At 32.2% G+C, this 17,574-nt stretch overlaps 2 protein-coding genes across 2 annotated transcripts; both read left to right on the top strand.

Moving 5' to 3' along the window:
- Positions 1-2,122: 2,122 nt before the first annotated feature.
- On the top strand, positions 2,123-6,486 carry LOC124353839 (cytochrome P450 4g15-like). Its single transcript, XM_046803863.1, has 4 exons — positions 2,123-2,294; positions 2,380-2,486; positions 3,453-3,543; positions 6,350-6,486. The coding sequence occupies exons 1-4, from the start codon at positions 2,129-2,131 to the stop codon at positions 6,484-6,486; spliced, it is 501 nt and encodes a 166-aa protein (XP_046659819.1). The 5' UTR covers positions 2,123-2,128.
- A 35-nt stretch (positions 6,487-6,521) lies between these two features.
- Positions 6,522-16,063, top strand: LOC124355669 (cytochrome P450 4c21-like). Its single transcript, XM_046806834.1, has 9 exons — positions 6,522-6,696; positions 7,543-7,609; positions 8,186-8,318; positions 11,383-11,425; positions 12,343-12,461; positions 12,700-12,768; positions 13,345-13,519; positions 14,509-14,694; positions 15,357-16,063. Exons 1-9 carry the CDS (start codon positions 6,546-6,548, stop codon positions 15,512-15,514), a joined length of 1,101 nt encoding a protein of 366 aa, XP_046662790.1. The 5' UTR covers positions 6,522-6,545; the 3' UTR covers positions 15,515-16,063.
- Positions 16,064-17,574: the final 1,511 nt, after the last annotated feature.

Consider the following 17,574-nt stretch of genomic DNA (forward strand, 5'->3'; position numbering starts at 1 on the left):
ATGCAAAAAGTGTGTGCACGTTGAATAAAGATCGGAGTAATTCACCCAAGCGGAAGCGTGTTAAATTTACAAAAGTTTGGTTTTACAGGTAAAATAAGAAGGTAAAAAGCTAAAGTTTAACACCAAGAGGGAAAACGAACGTGTACACTGATAACATGCAGACATTGATAACGCGACTTATATCGATCTCCAATGTTTGCAAAGCGATCCCTTCCATTCTAGAAAATAGAAATAACAAAGATAAACAACAGCGCATGTGTCAACACGCGTATTTAATATGTATGAAGCAAGGTGCAGCGGTTGTGAATATGACATAACAAATAAGGGTGGAGAGCATGGGGAGTGAAGATAACACTGTGTACCGTATACGTCACAAGGGTGACTAACTTATCTGTGCATTTCACTTTTTGGCCCTTCACAAAAACCCAAGCAAGAACATTCATGCTTGTATAACTACAAGTTGCAAAGTAACGCTTTTTATATGAAGGATAAATCTGCAAACCATTTCCAAGAAATGAGTGACTAGCGTTTAACCAATATTCCAAAGCCTTAGCTGCATCATCTGAACGCACAATTATAATTATTTCATGAAACAAGTTCGCAATTAAATATGCACACGTGTGTCCTCCACACAAAACTACCAACATTATCCACATTTCCTTGATTCTTAGAGGTTGCACCGGAAGGCACGAGCACAGCTTGGAATCTATAATTTTACTGTAGTTACAGGACCTATTAAGGCAAAGATTTCTGTTAATCATAAGGCAAGTAATGGAATAGCACATAAATCAGAGGTAACCTCAAGAGAGAAGCTGTCTCGTTTAGACACCGATGTTAGTACGTTGGTAAGTGAAATCTAAAATAATATTGTTGTTTGATTTCCAACAAAATTAGAGAGAGATACAGGTTTGGTAATGTAGTTCCTTTAAATCTAAAAAGAAAATTCATTTCACAACGTGAGATTAAAGCAAAATCTCAAAATATCAGAAATTTCAGAACTAACAGAATTCTTTCAAGCTTAAACTACCAATATTTCAACATATTTACCTTTTTGGAACTATATGGTCCTTTCCACTTCTAAAATCAGTTTCAACTAAATCTAAATTATTTAAAATATACCTAATGTTTAAAAGCTAAATTCAATTTGATACTTATCTCTTTTAAATATAATGAAACGAAATGAACAAAAAAAAAGAGAGCAAACACTCATATATCTGAGTATAGATTGCATTAATTTTTCTTATACAATATGGAATTATAAAAATCATATGTGAAAAAACCGTATACATTTTACCTTTTGAATACTTGACCTAATGAATAAACAATGTGTAATAATAACATGTAATAATTAATGTGTGTTTGAATTACACAAGTCTAATGCTTCATTTATCTTATCTAGTGAATGGAAATCAATAAGATTTATTAAACAATAATTGGATACCGTTGGGAGGCAAATTTCCATAAAACAAACCCAGTAGAATAGTGTTTTGTGAAATCAATATAGTTCTGATGAATTTCAAACCTGTTTCACGTGGCAAGTCGGTGTTGCAAAGTAAAAACTTCCGTTTCAAGTGAGTAAGGTTATTCAATTTTGCCGTGAAATTTGAACCGTTGTCTTTCTACTCTAGTTTTATATTTACTGTATAGCAGTGACCACTACTGTTTGCATAATTACTTGTTATAAAAGTAGTGCATAAATTATTATAGAATCAAAATATAGAAAGCAAAATTTATATCTAATTTGTTTATGGTTTTAATTGGGTTTAGAGTAAACCTTCGTATTTATTAACATTAACAGTAACAAACACCTTTTTTTTTTGTTGTTTACTGGCAACTTGAGTGAATAAAAAATTAACAATTATAGGTAAAACAGTCTCTCTACAACAGACAACTCTTAGTAGTTGACTAATGCTAATGAGTTCTCACCTATGCTAAGGTTTTTATTCTAACTACACCACATTTTACTTCCTTAGAGCCAAGTTTTAAAGGACATATTCCCTATTTTATGATTGCCAACCGTGCTGTAATGCTATCTTATCTTGTGTAGGACGAATGGAAAGCCAAAGACATACATTTATTTTCTGATTAATTTATATTTTCTTTCTATCCACTTTCAGCTGAAGGAACCATGGTGCTGTTGGTTCTACTGTACACTCTGGTGTTGGTGATAGTGGTACAGTACTTACAGTTCAGATGGCGCTACAGGCGTGTCCTGGCCCTAGCGGCCAAACTGCCGTGTCCACCATCTCTGCCCCTCCTTGGCAATGCACTGCTCTTCAGAGGAGGACTTACCAGTGGGTATCGTAACTCAGAGTTTTTTTCCGGTATCTAAAATTGAAAATGACCGAAGAGTAATCTGATTTATAATTTGGTTTACAGATATGACCAAACAGGTGATAAAATACACGACACTGTATAAAGAGTTATTCTGCATGTGGGCTGGACCCGTTCCAGTTTTTATTGTAACGGAACCAGGAGATGTTCAGGTAAAGTCATTTTGAAATCATATGAAAAAGTAGGCAAGTGTTTTAAAATAAGTATTTTAATGTATATGTTTATAAATTATATTTGATTAATGTCGTGTGCGTCCACAAAATGTTTAGAAATATATAAGGTGGAAAACTATACAAAGTTATAAATATTATGTATTTTGTGTAGCAGCTATAAAATATAAATTGTTCATACACATATCAAATAAATAGCTATATAATACAAAATAATGTTTAAATCTAATGAATTTTAAATAAATTACAGTTGAATACAGTTCGGCTGAACTCCCACAGATTGGTTGGAATCGCCTATAATTACGTTGGCGTGGCTAGAAGACAATAGTCCATTAGATTGATTTTTAACATACGTAACTCTTCATAAAAGAATTTATTTGAGATTTGTTTTACAGCAAGAAAAGACTATGAAAAAAGAAAAGAGGAACTTATTATGGTGAGATTATCTAAACCTTTGAACGTTTAGAGTTAAATTATTCCTACTAAGGTACTTCATAATTAGTGGTGTACACAAAATTAATACAAATAAGGTTTTGGATTTTTTTAGTGATATTTTAACACAGTTACGAATACAAACGACATAAATTATCTGTATTATCCAATTTTACTGGGAAGAGTGCCAGTAACAAATTCAGTTAGTGGCAAGTATCAGGAAAGTATGGCAGAATCGGTGAAACTGCTTCTTAATTGCATATATTGAATGTTTGTCCTATTTTTCCGTTGTTAATATTTTTAACAGTAATATTTCTTAGATTATCTCTCGAAAATCCAATTTTGTCACCCTTTTAAATAAATTGAATATGTCTACTAGTTATTTATATTTTTACTGTATTCTGCTTTAGGAGATATTCATATATTTTGAAACTCGCAGGTGTGTGATTACGACGTGTTATAAATCTGAAACCTATCAGAAAAAAATAAAGCTTCTTCAATCTGAATTAATTTCAGGTAATTTTAAATAGTTCCAACACTCTGGAAAAAGACGATGTTTACTCATTTGGACGGCCATTTTTGGGAAACGGACTTCTTACTGCACCTGGTAAGTAATTGAATAGTACAATATTTAAGAATTCACTCTTATAAGTTACAATAATTAACGTATAAATACAATTGCAATGCATATTTTGTATACCAGTATATTTAAAAACAATTATTGCTTTCGAATTTCTTGTATGTGTTGCTGAATTAAAGTCATTGTCAAATCTGTAAAGTATGTTAATGTTACAATTATTATACAGCAGACACTTAGCGGTTCAGGTAAAGAAAAAATAAGTACGCGTATGATATTATATAAAAAAATATTAAAGACGTCAATAAAAAAAGTATTGGGCTATAATTTTATTGTTAAATTTGTTGTAGTATATTTAGAATAATTAATTTATTATGAACGAAAAATAATTCAATCATGTGTTCTTCCTCAATGTTAACAGGTCATGCCTATTTTATTCCATGCCAATTACACCTACTTCCAGCGCTGGAACCAGTTTCCTCATCACTTAGTCTCCCAGTAAATGCGCGAAACTCAAGAAAAATGTAAAATGAGTTTGGCGTTGGCAGGGTTCGAGACGATTTTTTAATACCTTGGACGTTGAGGCATTTTTAGTTGAGTTAATCTGTTTATAAAATGAACACATGGCTGTGTGAGGGCAAATGTTCATAAACCACCGTTCTGTGAATTCCCATATGGTAGTTGTCTCTGCCTCTTGACTCATATCCATGGGTTAAAGCAAATTTAGACAAACAAAATCAGGTGTTTCTAAGACGTAGGGGTTGGCATTGTCAACAGTTGAAAAGTTTTAAAACTGTCCTGCACTAATCACTAAAGTTCAAATTAGCGATAGTGCCAATGGTTTTTTTGTAATTTGTAAATTCACATAAATTGGTTGTTTGTAGGTATATGTGTGTATTTGTAGCTTAATGAATTATTGTATGTACCTGTGGTTCCCCAAAATACGATTCTGTATTAAAGGTGCGGATAAATTAAGCCGTAATACGCCGAACTCAGTACCTGACTCATGCTATATTTGGCAAAAGCTTAAGACACGAACTACTGAGGATAACCACGATCATTGTGATTTTTCCGTGTAATCTCTCCAGCAAGGTGTATTCCAAGGCACGTTGAAGAATCGACTTCTTCAAATAGTGTACCTGCGACCAATAACGGCAGCAGGTATATTGTAGACCACTTCAATGTCTATAGAACGCATTTCGGACATTTTATTTTGATAAATTTATTTCAATAATGAGGCTTTTAAAATGTTGGACACAATTGTTAAGGTAAATAAATGCCTGTAATTCCAACTTGGTGTTGAGCATACTATAAAACAGAGAATCGTGCCATTTGCGTACTGAACAATCTTTCCATGCGGTAGTGATGATTCAATGTCATTGTCATAGATCAGAAAATGAATTGGACTGAGTATTTGATACCTGGAGGACTTCATAGGTCAATGGTTTTGAAAATTTATTCGAAATTTGGAGGAACATATTCTATGTGTTATAAATATATGGTTTACTACAGCAATAAATATTGATTTCCATTCATAAGGTGTCTTATAATGCGGCCAGTGCTGATTACAAGGAAGATTGATAATGTCTCGGTCAAGTTCTTTCCCAGCAGAATATGACTGTTCACTCTTCTGCCACATAAAACACTTTGAGTGCTGGCCCTAAATAACATGCAGCTCTGTAGAATGCTGGGCGTTTTTGGTGGTTTTCACAAATTTATTTAAAAAAAAAATATTTAAGATATAAGAAAAATATTTACATGCATTAATTCAGCTTACTTTCGTCTTTATTTTAACGTGAGATTGTTAGTGTTTTTTTCAAAAACTACACATAAAAACTTTTTTTGAAAAACATATATTTTTGAAAAAAAAAAAAATTATTTTTTGAGACAGTTTTTTTATCTAAAAAACTAAACTAAGCATATATACAATTATTTACAATGACCCATTTACAAATATAAACTGTCCTTTGAATAATACAAATCATGTTTATATGTTTTGTAGTTTTTTGACAAAAAACTATGCCGACATGTTGATGCGTCGGCATCACTTTCGCCGTCAGTACTGTTTTCAGCATCTGTAACATAATAATATACCGTGTAAAATATGATTATATTTTCATTTTATTCATATAAATAGAATATTAGTTGAATAAAGTTAATTTATTTTAATACAAATTATAGTTTGATTCACGAAAACAATAACATAACCAAACTTTTAGACTGATGTTTTTATAGACTTATTCTTACCTGAAATATGTGTCTCATCTTCTTCCATGAAATCAGGATCGATGTCAGAATCGTCAAAAATACTATCAACACCAATAAAACTATCTTCATCTAATACATCACTGATCGCAACCGTCGTTCAAGCTGCGATAAGCCATGATTGCGACATCGACTGCCGGCTGCAACGAACGTCACGTCAGCGGCACGTAAACAATGCGACCGAAGTCGCTTTGTCATTAAGCTCATTCAATACATCTTACGCTTTCTAGCGGTTAATTGTGTTACTAAAAACCCAAATAACATTGTAGAGTAGGCAAAACCCGTTTAAATACGGACAATGTAATATAATACCAATTGAAATGACAACCACGTAAAACTACGGGATTAGCATTCTTCGGAAGTTTCGCTGTTCCGTAAAATTACGGGATTAGCACTCTAAGTGTTTTAAAACATAGAACAAATACAAAAATGTCCTATAAAGTACCTATGGTACTAAGGTCTCTCTATGTTGTTATTAATAGACATTCAATTTACTTTAACAATAACTTTATGCCCGAGCAATGTCGGGCACATAAGCTAGAGTATGGTTGCTTGTATGTTGTTGTTTTAGTGCCATTGTGGAAGAAATATCGTCGCTTGATGAACCCAGTGATGCACCCTTCAAACGTAGAGACTTTTCTGCCCGTATTCAACGAAGTTGCGAGGAACTTTGTTGACATGTTGATGAAATCTAAAGAGCCAACATAGAGTATGGTTACTTGTATGTTGTTGTTTTAGTGCCATTGTGGAAGAAATATCGTCGCTTGATGAACCCAGTGATGCACCCTTCAAACGTAGAGACTTTTCTGCCCGTATTCAACGAAGTTGCGAGGAACTTTGTTGACATGTTGATGAAATCTAAAGAGCCAATTGACCCAAGACATGCTATTTTTGACGCTACGCTGGATGCTGTTATAGGTACCTATTATTTCTATCGAACAGAAGTTGTGTAACATTCGACAGTATTTCTGACATACCATATATAACATGTTAACGAATCTTTGAATTACTTTATATCGGAATATTAGAAGGGAAAGGCAAGTTTCTCAATGAATGACAAGATTCTTTTTCAACTATCTGCAAATGAGTTGTTAAAAATTTTTGTCAAAAGATTGGTAGCGTATTATAATAAACAAAGAGTGACTTTAACAGGAATTTATATTTTATTTCTTTGCCATATGTCTGTCTGTTTGTGTTACTTTAAAATTTCGTCAAGTAACTGCCATGTAGATTTATTGGCTCTTAGCATGACAATTTAATTTATAAAGAGTTAAACATAGACAAAACTGTTGTTTTTTAAACCATTATAATGATTTTGGCATGTATGTTGCAGATGCATGGCGGTAGTTGTGATCGATAACAGACAAAGAAGTTTTGTTATTTTCATAATTATTAGTATTATTATTAAATATAACAAACGTTGTAGCTTAAGCCACGCTGAAGTTAATGTTTCTAAGTAAAATGCAAACATACATCTGGTGAACGAATCATATAGATAGATACCATTTTTGTTACCACTTTTTAAGAGTCTTGAACGCAATTCAGAGAGGTTATTTGTAGAGCTAGAACCCTTAGCACTTACTACTGCTCTCAGAAATAGTTTATTTAAGTGTTAACTTAGGGAATTTGTTATTAATAGCTCTTATTTGTATGAATAAGTATTAGTACGATTTTTAAAGCATAATATTAGAAAAAATTTAACTTAAAATTAAAGTTTGATTTACATCCCATTTAATAAATTAAATTTTATTTATGTTTTAATAGGAACTGTCATTGCGAGAAAACCATTGACCTCTCAAATGAAGAAGGACGTCAGTTTCATAATAGACGTGTAAGTTTTCAGCTATAAATTAATTGCAACATGCACATCAGACATGTGAGAACGATGTGGCGTATACAAAGACCAGTTTAAGAACAAATATAACATATATATTTATTGATCCAACTGTGACTTGTGGTACAATGATATTACTCACATAGCCTGATAACTTCGAACAATATGAAATTGCATAGTTATTATGATAGTATGATTTATCATAGGTACTTTCAGTTGATTTAAGTACCTTTACAAAATTATTATATGTTTATGTTATTAAGTAAACCATAATTTATTCTCCTTAAGTCCTTTCTTACTGTACTTTACTAAGTAAAGTTAGTCATGGTGTTAAAAGGAAGTACATTGCAAGTTTAAAAAAATGAATAATGTACTCGGATAATGTATTTATAGAATTTATATTTGTAGAATTAGTTTTCTTAAGATATTTTTAGTGAATGGTAAGTCATATAGATAGATGCCAATTTTTGTTACCACTTTTTTAGAGTCGTATGTATGTTATAGTGGACATCTACAAGGTGTTACATCTCAGTTACATGTTTAACAATAAGAGTGCATCTGTGTTTTAAACAGAGGGACGGAAATATTTCTAGAACGATTTTTCAAGATATGGTTGCACCCAGAATGGATATTCAAGCTGGTTTACCGCAAGGAGCTGAGTGAGATGTACAGAATAATGGATGAAGGCGTGGATTTCATCAACAAGGTAAGCTTAACATTACGCGTAACTTAATTATTACAAAGAGTATTGCTGTATGTTATCGAATTTGAAATATGTTAATTCATCTAACAAGACATTTAGCAAAATGGAGGACTCACTTTAGGCATAGGTATTTTCTTACAATCTCTATCCTGTACTAAGGTAGAAGTGTGTTTTTTAAGTTGTGACCTGTTTTGGCTTCAATGTGACTCTTTAGATAAGGTTTGTTTAAAATTAGCAGGTCTCAGCTACTTTATTGCTACTCTATCACTTTCCCCTTAGGAAAGGATAGAGATAGTAAGTAAATATCTTAGCGTATTATAAAAGGGTTGTAAAAGCTGCACATTCATGATAATGTTTTAACTTTAACGAGTACAAAAATAAAACTTGCAATACTTCCATGAGGTTTTAATTTGATATTTTACGAAATTTGGTGAGAGGTGGAAGCATCGCTAGTTTATGAAGGACATATTTGTTACTCTACGATCCTGACAAAAATATATGCATTTCTTAATTTATTTAAAGGTATTCAAAGGTTTGAAATTGACAAAATATAAATTAGAAAGATATATTCGGAGAAAAAGATTCTTGGATTCAAAATTCTCGGACCAGTGAATAGTTTCTGTAAAAAAATTTAATTACCCTTTACACAAGTTTTCTTTGTACTATTTGTAAAAATCCAGTAGTTGCAATGATTATTGCAGAGATTCAATGTTAAATTTTGTTTCTTATGTTAATATTTATCTCGGGAGTTTTAAAACACGTCTTTTATTTTAATATAATGCTTAGTATTATATAACTTTAGTTTCTACTATCAAATTTTCAATGCCAGACTACTTTTTAATCAGTTATAACTGGTTAAATAATTTCTTTTTATTGTTTTTACTAGCTGTTTCCCGCGGCTTCGCACGCGTCTCTTAAGCTTTGCCCGTATATTTCTTTGCCTTCAAATAGTGTTTGGATATTTTAATATACGTAACTACTGTGTTGTAATTGCAGTTTATAATGTGCAGGCGCTTTGATAACTTTTATATCTTGCAGTACAGCCTGGTGGTTAGTTACATCAATGGGCATTGCGTATAAACCTTCTACATAGAAAAATACAAATTTTCATAGTGATCGGTCCAATAGTTTCTGAGTCTATAAAGGACAAACACACAAACATTCATTTTTATATATTATGATTGCAGAAACAGTTTAAACAAAATTTGTCGTTTCTCTTAAGCTTACTCTATGCTTTAAAACTATAAGTGTAAAGAAATTTATATATAAATAATATATTTTTTGTCGCATTATATATGTTTACAAAGAACAGCTGATTAAAAATTTGAAAAGACTCTTTCACTTAATAACATATGTTTGCTGCAATGCATTTCTTACGGATATTTCTGTAACCAGTGGGGCGGAATCCTGAATCGGGAAAGGGATAAAAAGTATCCTATAACCTTCTACAGATCAAGACGAACAAATTAAAAAAAAAATTAGGCGAATCCGTCCAGCCGTTTGTGAGTGATGCTGTTACACACGAACAGTTTCATTTTTATATATATAGATTACTCTAGATCTTAATTTAACGGATAGGTTTTAAGAAAAGATGTTTGTGATATGATTTTATCTGGAAATGGTTAAATGTTACTTCTCTGAATAAACCTGAATTAGGTACGCAACATTAATACAAATCTTAATTAAAAAAAGGATGGTTGCACCTCTTGATAATATTAACGATTGTTGAGAAAACATTTACTTAAAATATAAGAAAAAATATAAAATTCTGAGGAGGATCACTTAATGGTAATCCAAATTTTACAGAATTGGCTGCAAGGGTAAAAGTGCATTAAACTATTTACATAAAAATCTATTCTTTTCTTATTATATTTAATGCGCACCAGTAAAATAAATTGTTGGAGGAAAGTTAAGGTTCTTTCTCCAAGATATTATAAATCAAACGTGTCCATTAAACGATGGTAGAAGATCATTCAGGCGTTTTTTAAAACCGATTTATCACAAAAATTGGATTTAATATAAGATATATTTTCTTCTAATTATTAAATATAGTATCGTTTTAGCAGAAATTAGACATTATTTGCTTATTCTTGGGATCTTTGGTGTTTTGTGTACATGTAGAGGTACCAAATACCTACATTCAATCAGGTTATTATTGATTAAAAACCTCATATTTTATGTTCCTAGACGTATATTTAAAATACTAATGTTGTTTGTCTTGGAGTGAAAGTAAAAGTAGAGTGATTGTTGTCTTTTATATAAAGTAACAAAGTCCTTGGTTTATTTTGGAATAGCGGAAATCAAGGATAGTTTGTATTTATATTTACTGACATTTATTATTTTGTTAGTCTATTATCACTTGTAAGATAATTTTGTACATCTATTTATTACTTTATTTATTTTACATAACATATAACATACATTTAAAATGCACAATATGGAAAAGCAAAATTGCTTGTCTTTGCAGGGTTAGCAGGATGAAAAGCTTTTAGTCAACTTGTTGTTGTCACCTGTGGGATTGACCTTTTGATATTACGTTGTGTTACAGTATTGTAATATAACTTTTATTCTGCATTACATTCACAACTCGGATATTCAAATTAAGCTTTGTTTTATAGGTGGATATAAATGATTATATTCCACAAGTTGGTTTATAACCATTATCAGTACAATAAAAAGTTTCTTAATTTTAAATGGTTTTAAAATTTATTATTTTTTAAACGTGTTTCTAATATTTCGCCATTTAAAATAAATATTCATGAAAATAAAGCTGTTTAACTGGTTGTAATTCTATTTCTTTTTTTCGTGAGCAAAAATGGTCAGGGAGGCCCTTTTGATAGCTGTGAAAGATAGCTGTTAAGAGAGAGCTTAAAATATTAATTGATTTATCAGATAATAATATCAAAATAGAAATGTAACAAAAGCAATATCAATCACTATTTTACTTACGTTTAAATTGATTTTGTGTTATAAAGTTCGTCAACTAAATTGACAAAAATCACCTATTATACAATGCATGAGGTTTTTATTCTCACAGCATTGACCCTCCATGAATTTTTGTTTCCAGGAATGGGAAAAAGAGAAGATTCTACGTAGAACTTATCAATATGGTAAGCAGTTGGATAAAAGTGAGTTATAATTTTAGAATGTTATTTGGTATAGTATAATTAGTGAAGTTAAAATTTATATCATAGAAGGTAGGAGTTTTTAGATTGAGGAACATCACCTCAAGAGCTTGTATCATCATTCAACTCGATCTCACCTATGAAGAAATGAAGTTTAATATAAAATTACAATTCTATCGCTCAATTTGTTCTCGAGATATTATTCTGCGTGACAGGAAGAGTATGTAACTTGCTAATCCAACGGAAATAATACAGAAATATCTAATATGGTGTGCCACAATACAGTTTCATAACACTTATTTCTTATTAAGGTTAGCACTTGTATATCAAAGTAAATATTTTAATTAAGCTGAAAAAAAGTAAATTTACTAACGTTTCTTCAACTTTAGACAAAAAGTACGTTACACATTTTGATAGCATTAATAAGTGTTTCAAATTTTAGTAAGTTATTGGTAATATATCTTCAATTATTGAGGAATTATCGTACACAATCATCATCTTTATAAATAAAAATACTAAAATCTTATAAGACTCATGGCCATTATGAACTTTTTCGCATTGCGTTGCTGAAAATGTTTCACGTATGTTGTTAACATGAAAACGCAATAAACTATTTAAATAAATTACTTACGACTTCTTAGTTCCTAAGAAGATAAGTCTAAACTTACGTAGTATGTGACACAACTTATATCGCAGTCATTTATGTTAACACCGCGTCAAAAATAACTCACGCGGTTAACTTCTATCAAGTCAAGTGATGATTAACTTATTAACTTCTTTTACATATGAGAATCCTCACTGGCACAGGAGTAATTATTTCAACAAATATTCCTAACCTCAGACTATCATGTCTGGTAAGTAACTAGTGACTTATTTATATAAAGTATTAATTTATTTTTCAGATATTTCAAATCCGAAATCTCCTGCAATGAATCTGGTAGACGTGTGCTATGAGAATGAAGACTCAGATGTAGCGGAGAATCATGAGTGGAAGGACGAAATTACTACGATTTTACTAGGGGTAGTGTTCCTTTCAGTAAAAAGCTATAGAGCGTACATAAATTAAATTTGTATCAAAATGATTTATTACTTATTGTAGCAGTTATAAAACTTCAAATCAAGGCTAATTTATTTCTAGTTTAGTTAATTCATAGTGATTGCTATCCAAGTCGATGGATGTAAAGGATAAAGTTATTTTTTATTTGTTGTTTATTAACAATATACTAACATGTTAAGTTCATCAGACTTATTTTACACAGGCCACTGACACCATGGTAGCAGCTTTGTCTTTTCTTCTGGTCACTCTTGCCAACTACCCATCTATACAGGTAATAAACACAATATTCTGTCCAGTATCAATATTCTTGTTTGAATTGTGATTCACGTAATGACACAAATGAAAACATGTAACAGAAAGAATAATAATTGGTGTTGGTTTTCATAGAATTATCCACTCATCGCAGTCCACGACGAGGAGTGGGTGATCTGTTATTATCTTATAGCTCTTGGGAAATGTAAAGCTCCCTAAGTAATTTAAATTTCCTATCAGAAAAATCCATATAGCTACCGATGTCAGTTCTATGTGTAGTTTTCCTTTACACCTGGGATGTGATGCCTTATCCCCTGTTTAGAGAGAGATTGGCTCATTCAAGGTTCTTAAACAACATTTAACAAGCTTAAAACCCTCTCTGTGGCTCTATGTTGAGTAGTCTAACACTACATCACACACACTAATGTACTAGTGTAGCGTGCCAGTGCGATTTCCGGGGTTTATCTTTTCTGTAGCCCTAACATAGTATTTCTGTTAGTAGAACAATACCAGATATTATTGAAAAATACATTCTTTTGTTTTTTTCTTATTGTTGATCCACTAATATTGTGTTGTGATATTCAACATTTTACAGGAAAAGATTATTGCAGAGATAAAGCAGGTTATGGGAGAAGAATATCTGACAAGAGACGTGACAGTATCTGACATTTCATCCTTGACATATCTTGGTCAGGCCATCATGGAGAGTATGAGGTTTCATGGAAACGTTCCACTCATTCTTCGTAAGGCTACCAAAGATACCAAGCTGAGTAGGTATATATATTTAGACTGTATATTTATAATTTTTGTAAGATAGTTTTGTCACTAAACATTTCTGATTACCTCAGTGAATTTGCAAATATTGGATTTCGCATCTTTAGAAAAAATACAAGTGGCTCAGGTAGACAATGAAAAGTCTAGATTCAGGTTTAAGTCGCAACAATATCGAACGTGGATGATGTGCGAAGATATTATACGATTGCGCAGACAGACATAATAGATGTATTTGGAGAAGATCGCATGAATATGTCTTATTCTTGTTCAAAATTTCAGTTTTACTGTATTTTATGGTTATTATGCTTTGAGACCTTAATGGCTATGTGGTCTCAGAAGATTTACAATAGGAACTAGGATAATCTCCATGAGAAATCAATCCTTACGTTAGGTAAATGGTGTTTGAAGGGGATGGTGTTTTGCGACCTCCTACGAAGATAATTAAAATTTAGTCAACAAGAATTAGCTCTATGATGGAGTGTCTGATTTTGTCCGAGCGTCATTGAAGCCAACCACTCACTAAGTTGACATAATTTCCTGTTGTATAGGGGGAGGGGAGGTGTAATTGTTCTAATTTTGGTTTGTCTGCTTATCTGTCTGGTGGACATCTCGAGAATAAAATTAGATATGAACTTCAAATTGTTATTGCAACCTCAGTGAAGCCTTTTAAGCGGCAAATAATGTGGTGTACACCTACCTTGTCATATAAATAAGAGCAAACTCTTGTATTTGTAGAAAGGTTCATAACAAAAGGTTAATATAAGCGTAGATTATAATGTATGCTATATTGATATAAGTTAGGGATTTGTTTATAAACTAAATAAAAATTGAAAGCACTAATTCTTAGAATGCTCGGTAATCCTGATTCCTATCTTACCTAGTTTAGACCTATCCGGAGAAGGATCGGAATCGGCATATCTTATAAGAGTGTAATTTGTTGTAATACTCTGTTTTATCAATCTGTATAAGTTATTAAACTCGACAGGAAGCTGTACTTTACCGGCCGGGAGCAGGATTCTCATACCTCTTCACGCGATGGGGTGGAATTCCATTTACTTTCCTCATCCTGAGAGGTTCCAGCCTGAACGATTCGCACCAGAATCTGACGATAGATCCGCGAGACACAACTACTCCTATTTGCCTTTCAGTGGAGGACCACGATGCTGTATAGGTATTATTACTACAAAAGTGTCATGACTGTCATCTATGGATTATGGTTCACAACGTGTCGATACATTATTATCGCAATTAAAATCTTTAAACAATACACATATACAGAAATTGCCATTAATACATATCCGTTTATGCAGGAAAATTATAAGGGGATGAAGCTCTATCATGGTTGGTTGATGTAAATGAGTTGATTAACAATATGTGGACAGCAATTGTGTGTGCGTGTGTGTGTGTGAGTGTGAATTGTGGGTCATACTACCTACTAGCTTTTTTAATAATTTCACTCCATATTTATTGAAATTGTAATTTTTTTCGATTATTTCTAAGATTTCTGTTATTATCCTTGTGTAACAGTACACAGCTACAAAGCGAAATAATTAAATTCAAGAAAACAGAGGTAGTTACTTTCAAATACCACCATACATCCGATATGTATTAGTGGTAGTTTCGCTTATTTAAAGTTTATAATTGTGTTAACAATGCTTCTACGTGGTGCGAATTTTAAAATTACCAGCAATTAAAATATAAGTAAGTAATGAAGGGATGTGTAAAGTTTATTCTATTGACATGTAAATGTATATATTAGTTTATGTGCTGTAATATTTTCCTATAAAAATCAAATTTATCCATGGAAATAGAAATCGTGTTTGGCTTGTACAGGCAAGACGTATGCTCTTATGTTCATGAAGACGGTGATGGTCCATATTCTGAGAAGGTGTGCGGTGAAATCGCAGGTCCGGCTAGAGGATATTGTCTACGAGATAAGGATGGTCATGTACAGCAAGACTCCAGTGCTTCTCACCTTTGAACCTCGCTGAAATATTGGACACTGTAGGCTGAGTCATTGAGAATATATAATTGACAATATATCAGTAATTGAGAAAAATACAAATGTTTATTTAAATACTGTAAATTTGCGTACTGATAATTGTTAGACGTAAAGAATGATGCGCCACTAAGTATGATTAAAAATTTCCAATTAAGGACTCCAGAAATGAGATACTTTACAACACTTATTATTATTACAAGTGTTATAATTAAGATTTAATTTGTTTCCAAACTAATAAAAAGTAGAATACTACTTACTTTTAGCCCTCAAGCATAACAAAGATTATTTTTTCGTATTGCAGAAATAACAGCTGTTTTATTTAAATACATAAGTTGGTCCATAATACAGTGATATTGGTCCATAATAAAGTTATTCGTTATATTACAACAGAGGTCTAAAAGTCTGCTGTCGCACATATCAAGTTTTTCAGTAGTTTAACCTCAACTGAAGCAAATGCAAAAACACAGATGTTTATAAATGAAAATTTGTCATCATTACTATGTTGTGCTATTATATAATAAAAATTTAATAAAACGTATAGGATTTAATTTTCTTTCACACATGATTAAAACCGTTGTTCACCACACTCTGTATGATTAATAGCAAAAGTGACTTTAGGCGCTTAATCGAATCTCTGATCCGATTCTCCTCATTCGTAAAAAACAACTGCACATCGAAAACAACCGCATTTCACATAGTGATGAAAGCTTCTATTTAATGTTGTATTTTGAAGGATAGTTTACACTTAATACCTGTAAATGATAGCACAGTAATTAACAAAAGAGAGGTCTATCTCATTTCAGCTTTATTTTATCAGCTTGGAAACCATAGCATTTTAGTGGTGTAGTACTACAAAAGAACTTTTGTCAAAGATAAAATTAAAACCTACATTACCGTACAGCAATGGACTGTGGCAATGGACTCTCCCAAACATTAACGCAAACAAAACATTGTTATAGATCGTCAAAGTTTTATCATCCAAGATTATTTTTCCCATCGCTATGTGTTACAACAACATAAATACGACCAACTTTTCAAGAATCGGACTTTCGAGTATCCTCAGTTGTCAAAGAATATAAAATAAGGTAAACATAAAGAAGGAAGAAATAAACAACTCGAACACAGGAACATATGTTCCTGTTTTGTTGAGAGCAGCGAACACAATCCTTGGAATCCTCGTCATTTAGCAGGACCCGAACTATAAGGGCTCTCGGCCTGTAGTACATCCCAATCCCTGCAGGTATCACCCTAAGAAGGTCCTTATGAACTGGCAACACTGGCAGCTTCTGGTCTCTGACGGTTCTTTACCTTTGGCAACGTCTAGCATTGGGAGCTCTTAACGTCTAGGACCTCCCCGATTCTTGCTGCTTCCGACGTTTAACATGCCCTTGGCTTCTTGTTAGTTAACCTCTATTAGTTACTGGCTTCGAGTATTGGAGTACGAGAATTACCATCACACATCACACTAACACAGGCTACAGCGGGATATTTAACAAGAACAATGTGGTAGGACAAGAACAATGTATTATGCACCGGGATTATTAAAATAAATTAGAAGAGTATGCAGAAAATATAGTATGAGAACCGCTTTCAGCACAATCTTAGGCAAAATCTCGTAAAAACCAAATCAAAAAATGGCAGGATTCAAAGATCTGTTGTTACAATACAAAATGTTCTTGCAATACGGAATAAATAGGCGAGACAAAAATACCTCTAAAGGTGAGAATTAAAGAACAGAGCAAAAATACGAGAAAAGGATTAGTGGAAATGTCTAAAATTGCTTCTCTGAAAATCATCACTTGAAATGAGATGAAGCCAACATAGTACACCATGAGAATTTTTTAACGCAAACTTATTGAGGCTTCATACATAAAATTAGCAGACCAACGGCTTAGTCAACCTTCGGTTGAGTTAGACTACTTTAGATACCAATATTAAAAAAGAACTAACTAGGAAATTTAAAAAGATTATACCAATTAAACAAACCCAAATCAACAAAACGTACACACATCATGACCTTGAAGTCTAGGACCAAAACATTAAGGCTGG

The sequence above is a fragment of the Homalodisca vitripennis genome, chromosome 1 (assembly GCF_021130785.1).
Source record: "Homalodisca vitripennis isolate AUS2020 chromosome 1, UT_GWSS_2.1, whole genome shotgun sequence".
NCBI lineage: Eukaryota > Metazoa > Arthropoda > Insecta > Hemiptera > Cicadellidae > Homalodisca > Homalodisca vitripennis.

Bases quoted from the DNA above. Each gene is read 5' to 3' on its own strand.
- LOC124353839 (XM_046803863.1), top strand. From the start codon at position 2,129: ATGGTGCTGTTGGTTCTACTGTACACTCTGGTGTTGGTGATAGTGGTA. The intron at 2,295-2,379 runs GTGGGTATCGTA...TTTGGTTTACAG, and splicing joins CTTCAGAGGAGGACTTACCA to ATATGACCAAACAGGTGATA. The intron at 3,544-6,349 runs GTAAGTAATTGA...TTGTTGTTTTAG, and splicing joins CGGACTTCTTACTGCACCTG to TGCCATTGTGGAAGAAATAT.
- LOC124355669 (XM_046806834.1), top strand. From the start codon at position 6,546: ATGAACCCAGTGATGCACCCTTCAAACGTAGAGACTTTTCTGCCCGTA. The intron at 11,426-12,342 runs GTAAGCAGTTGG...TTTATTTTTCAG, and splicing joins ACGTAGAACTTATCAATATG to ATATTTCAAATCCGAAATCT. The intron at 13,520-14,508 runs GTAGGTATATAT...TAAACTCGACAG, and splicing joins TACCAAAGATACCAAGCTGA to GAAGCTGTACTTTACCGGCC.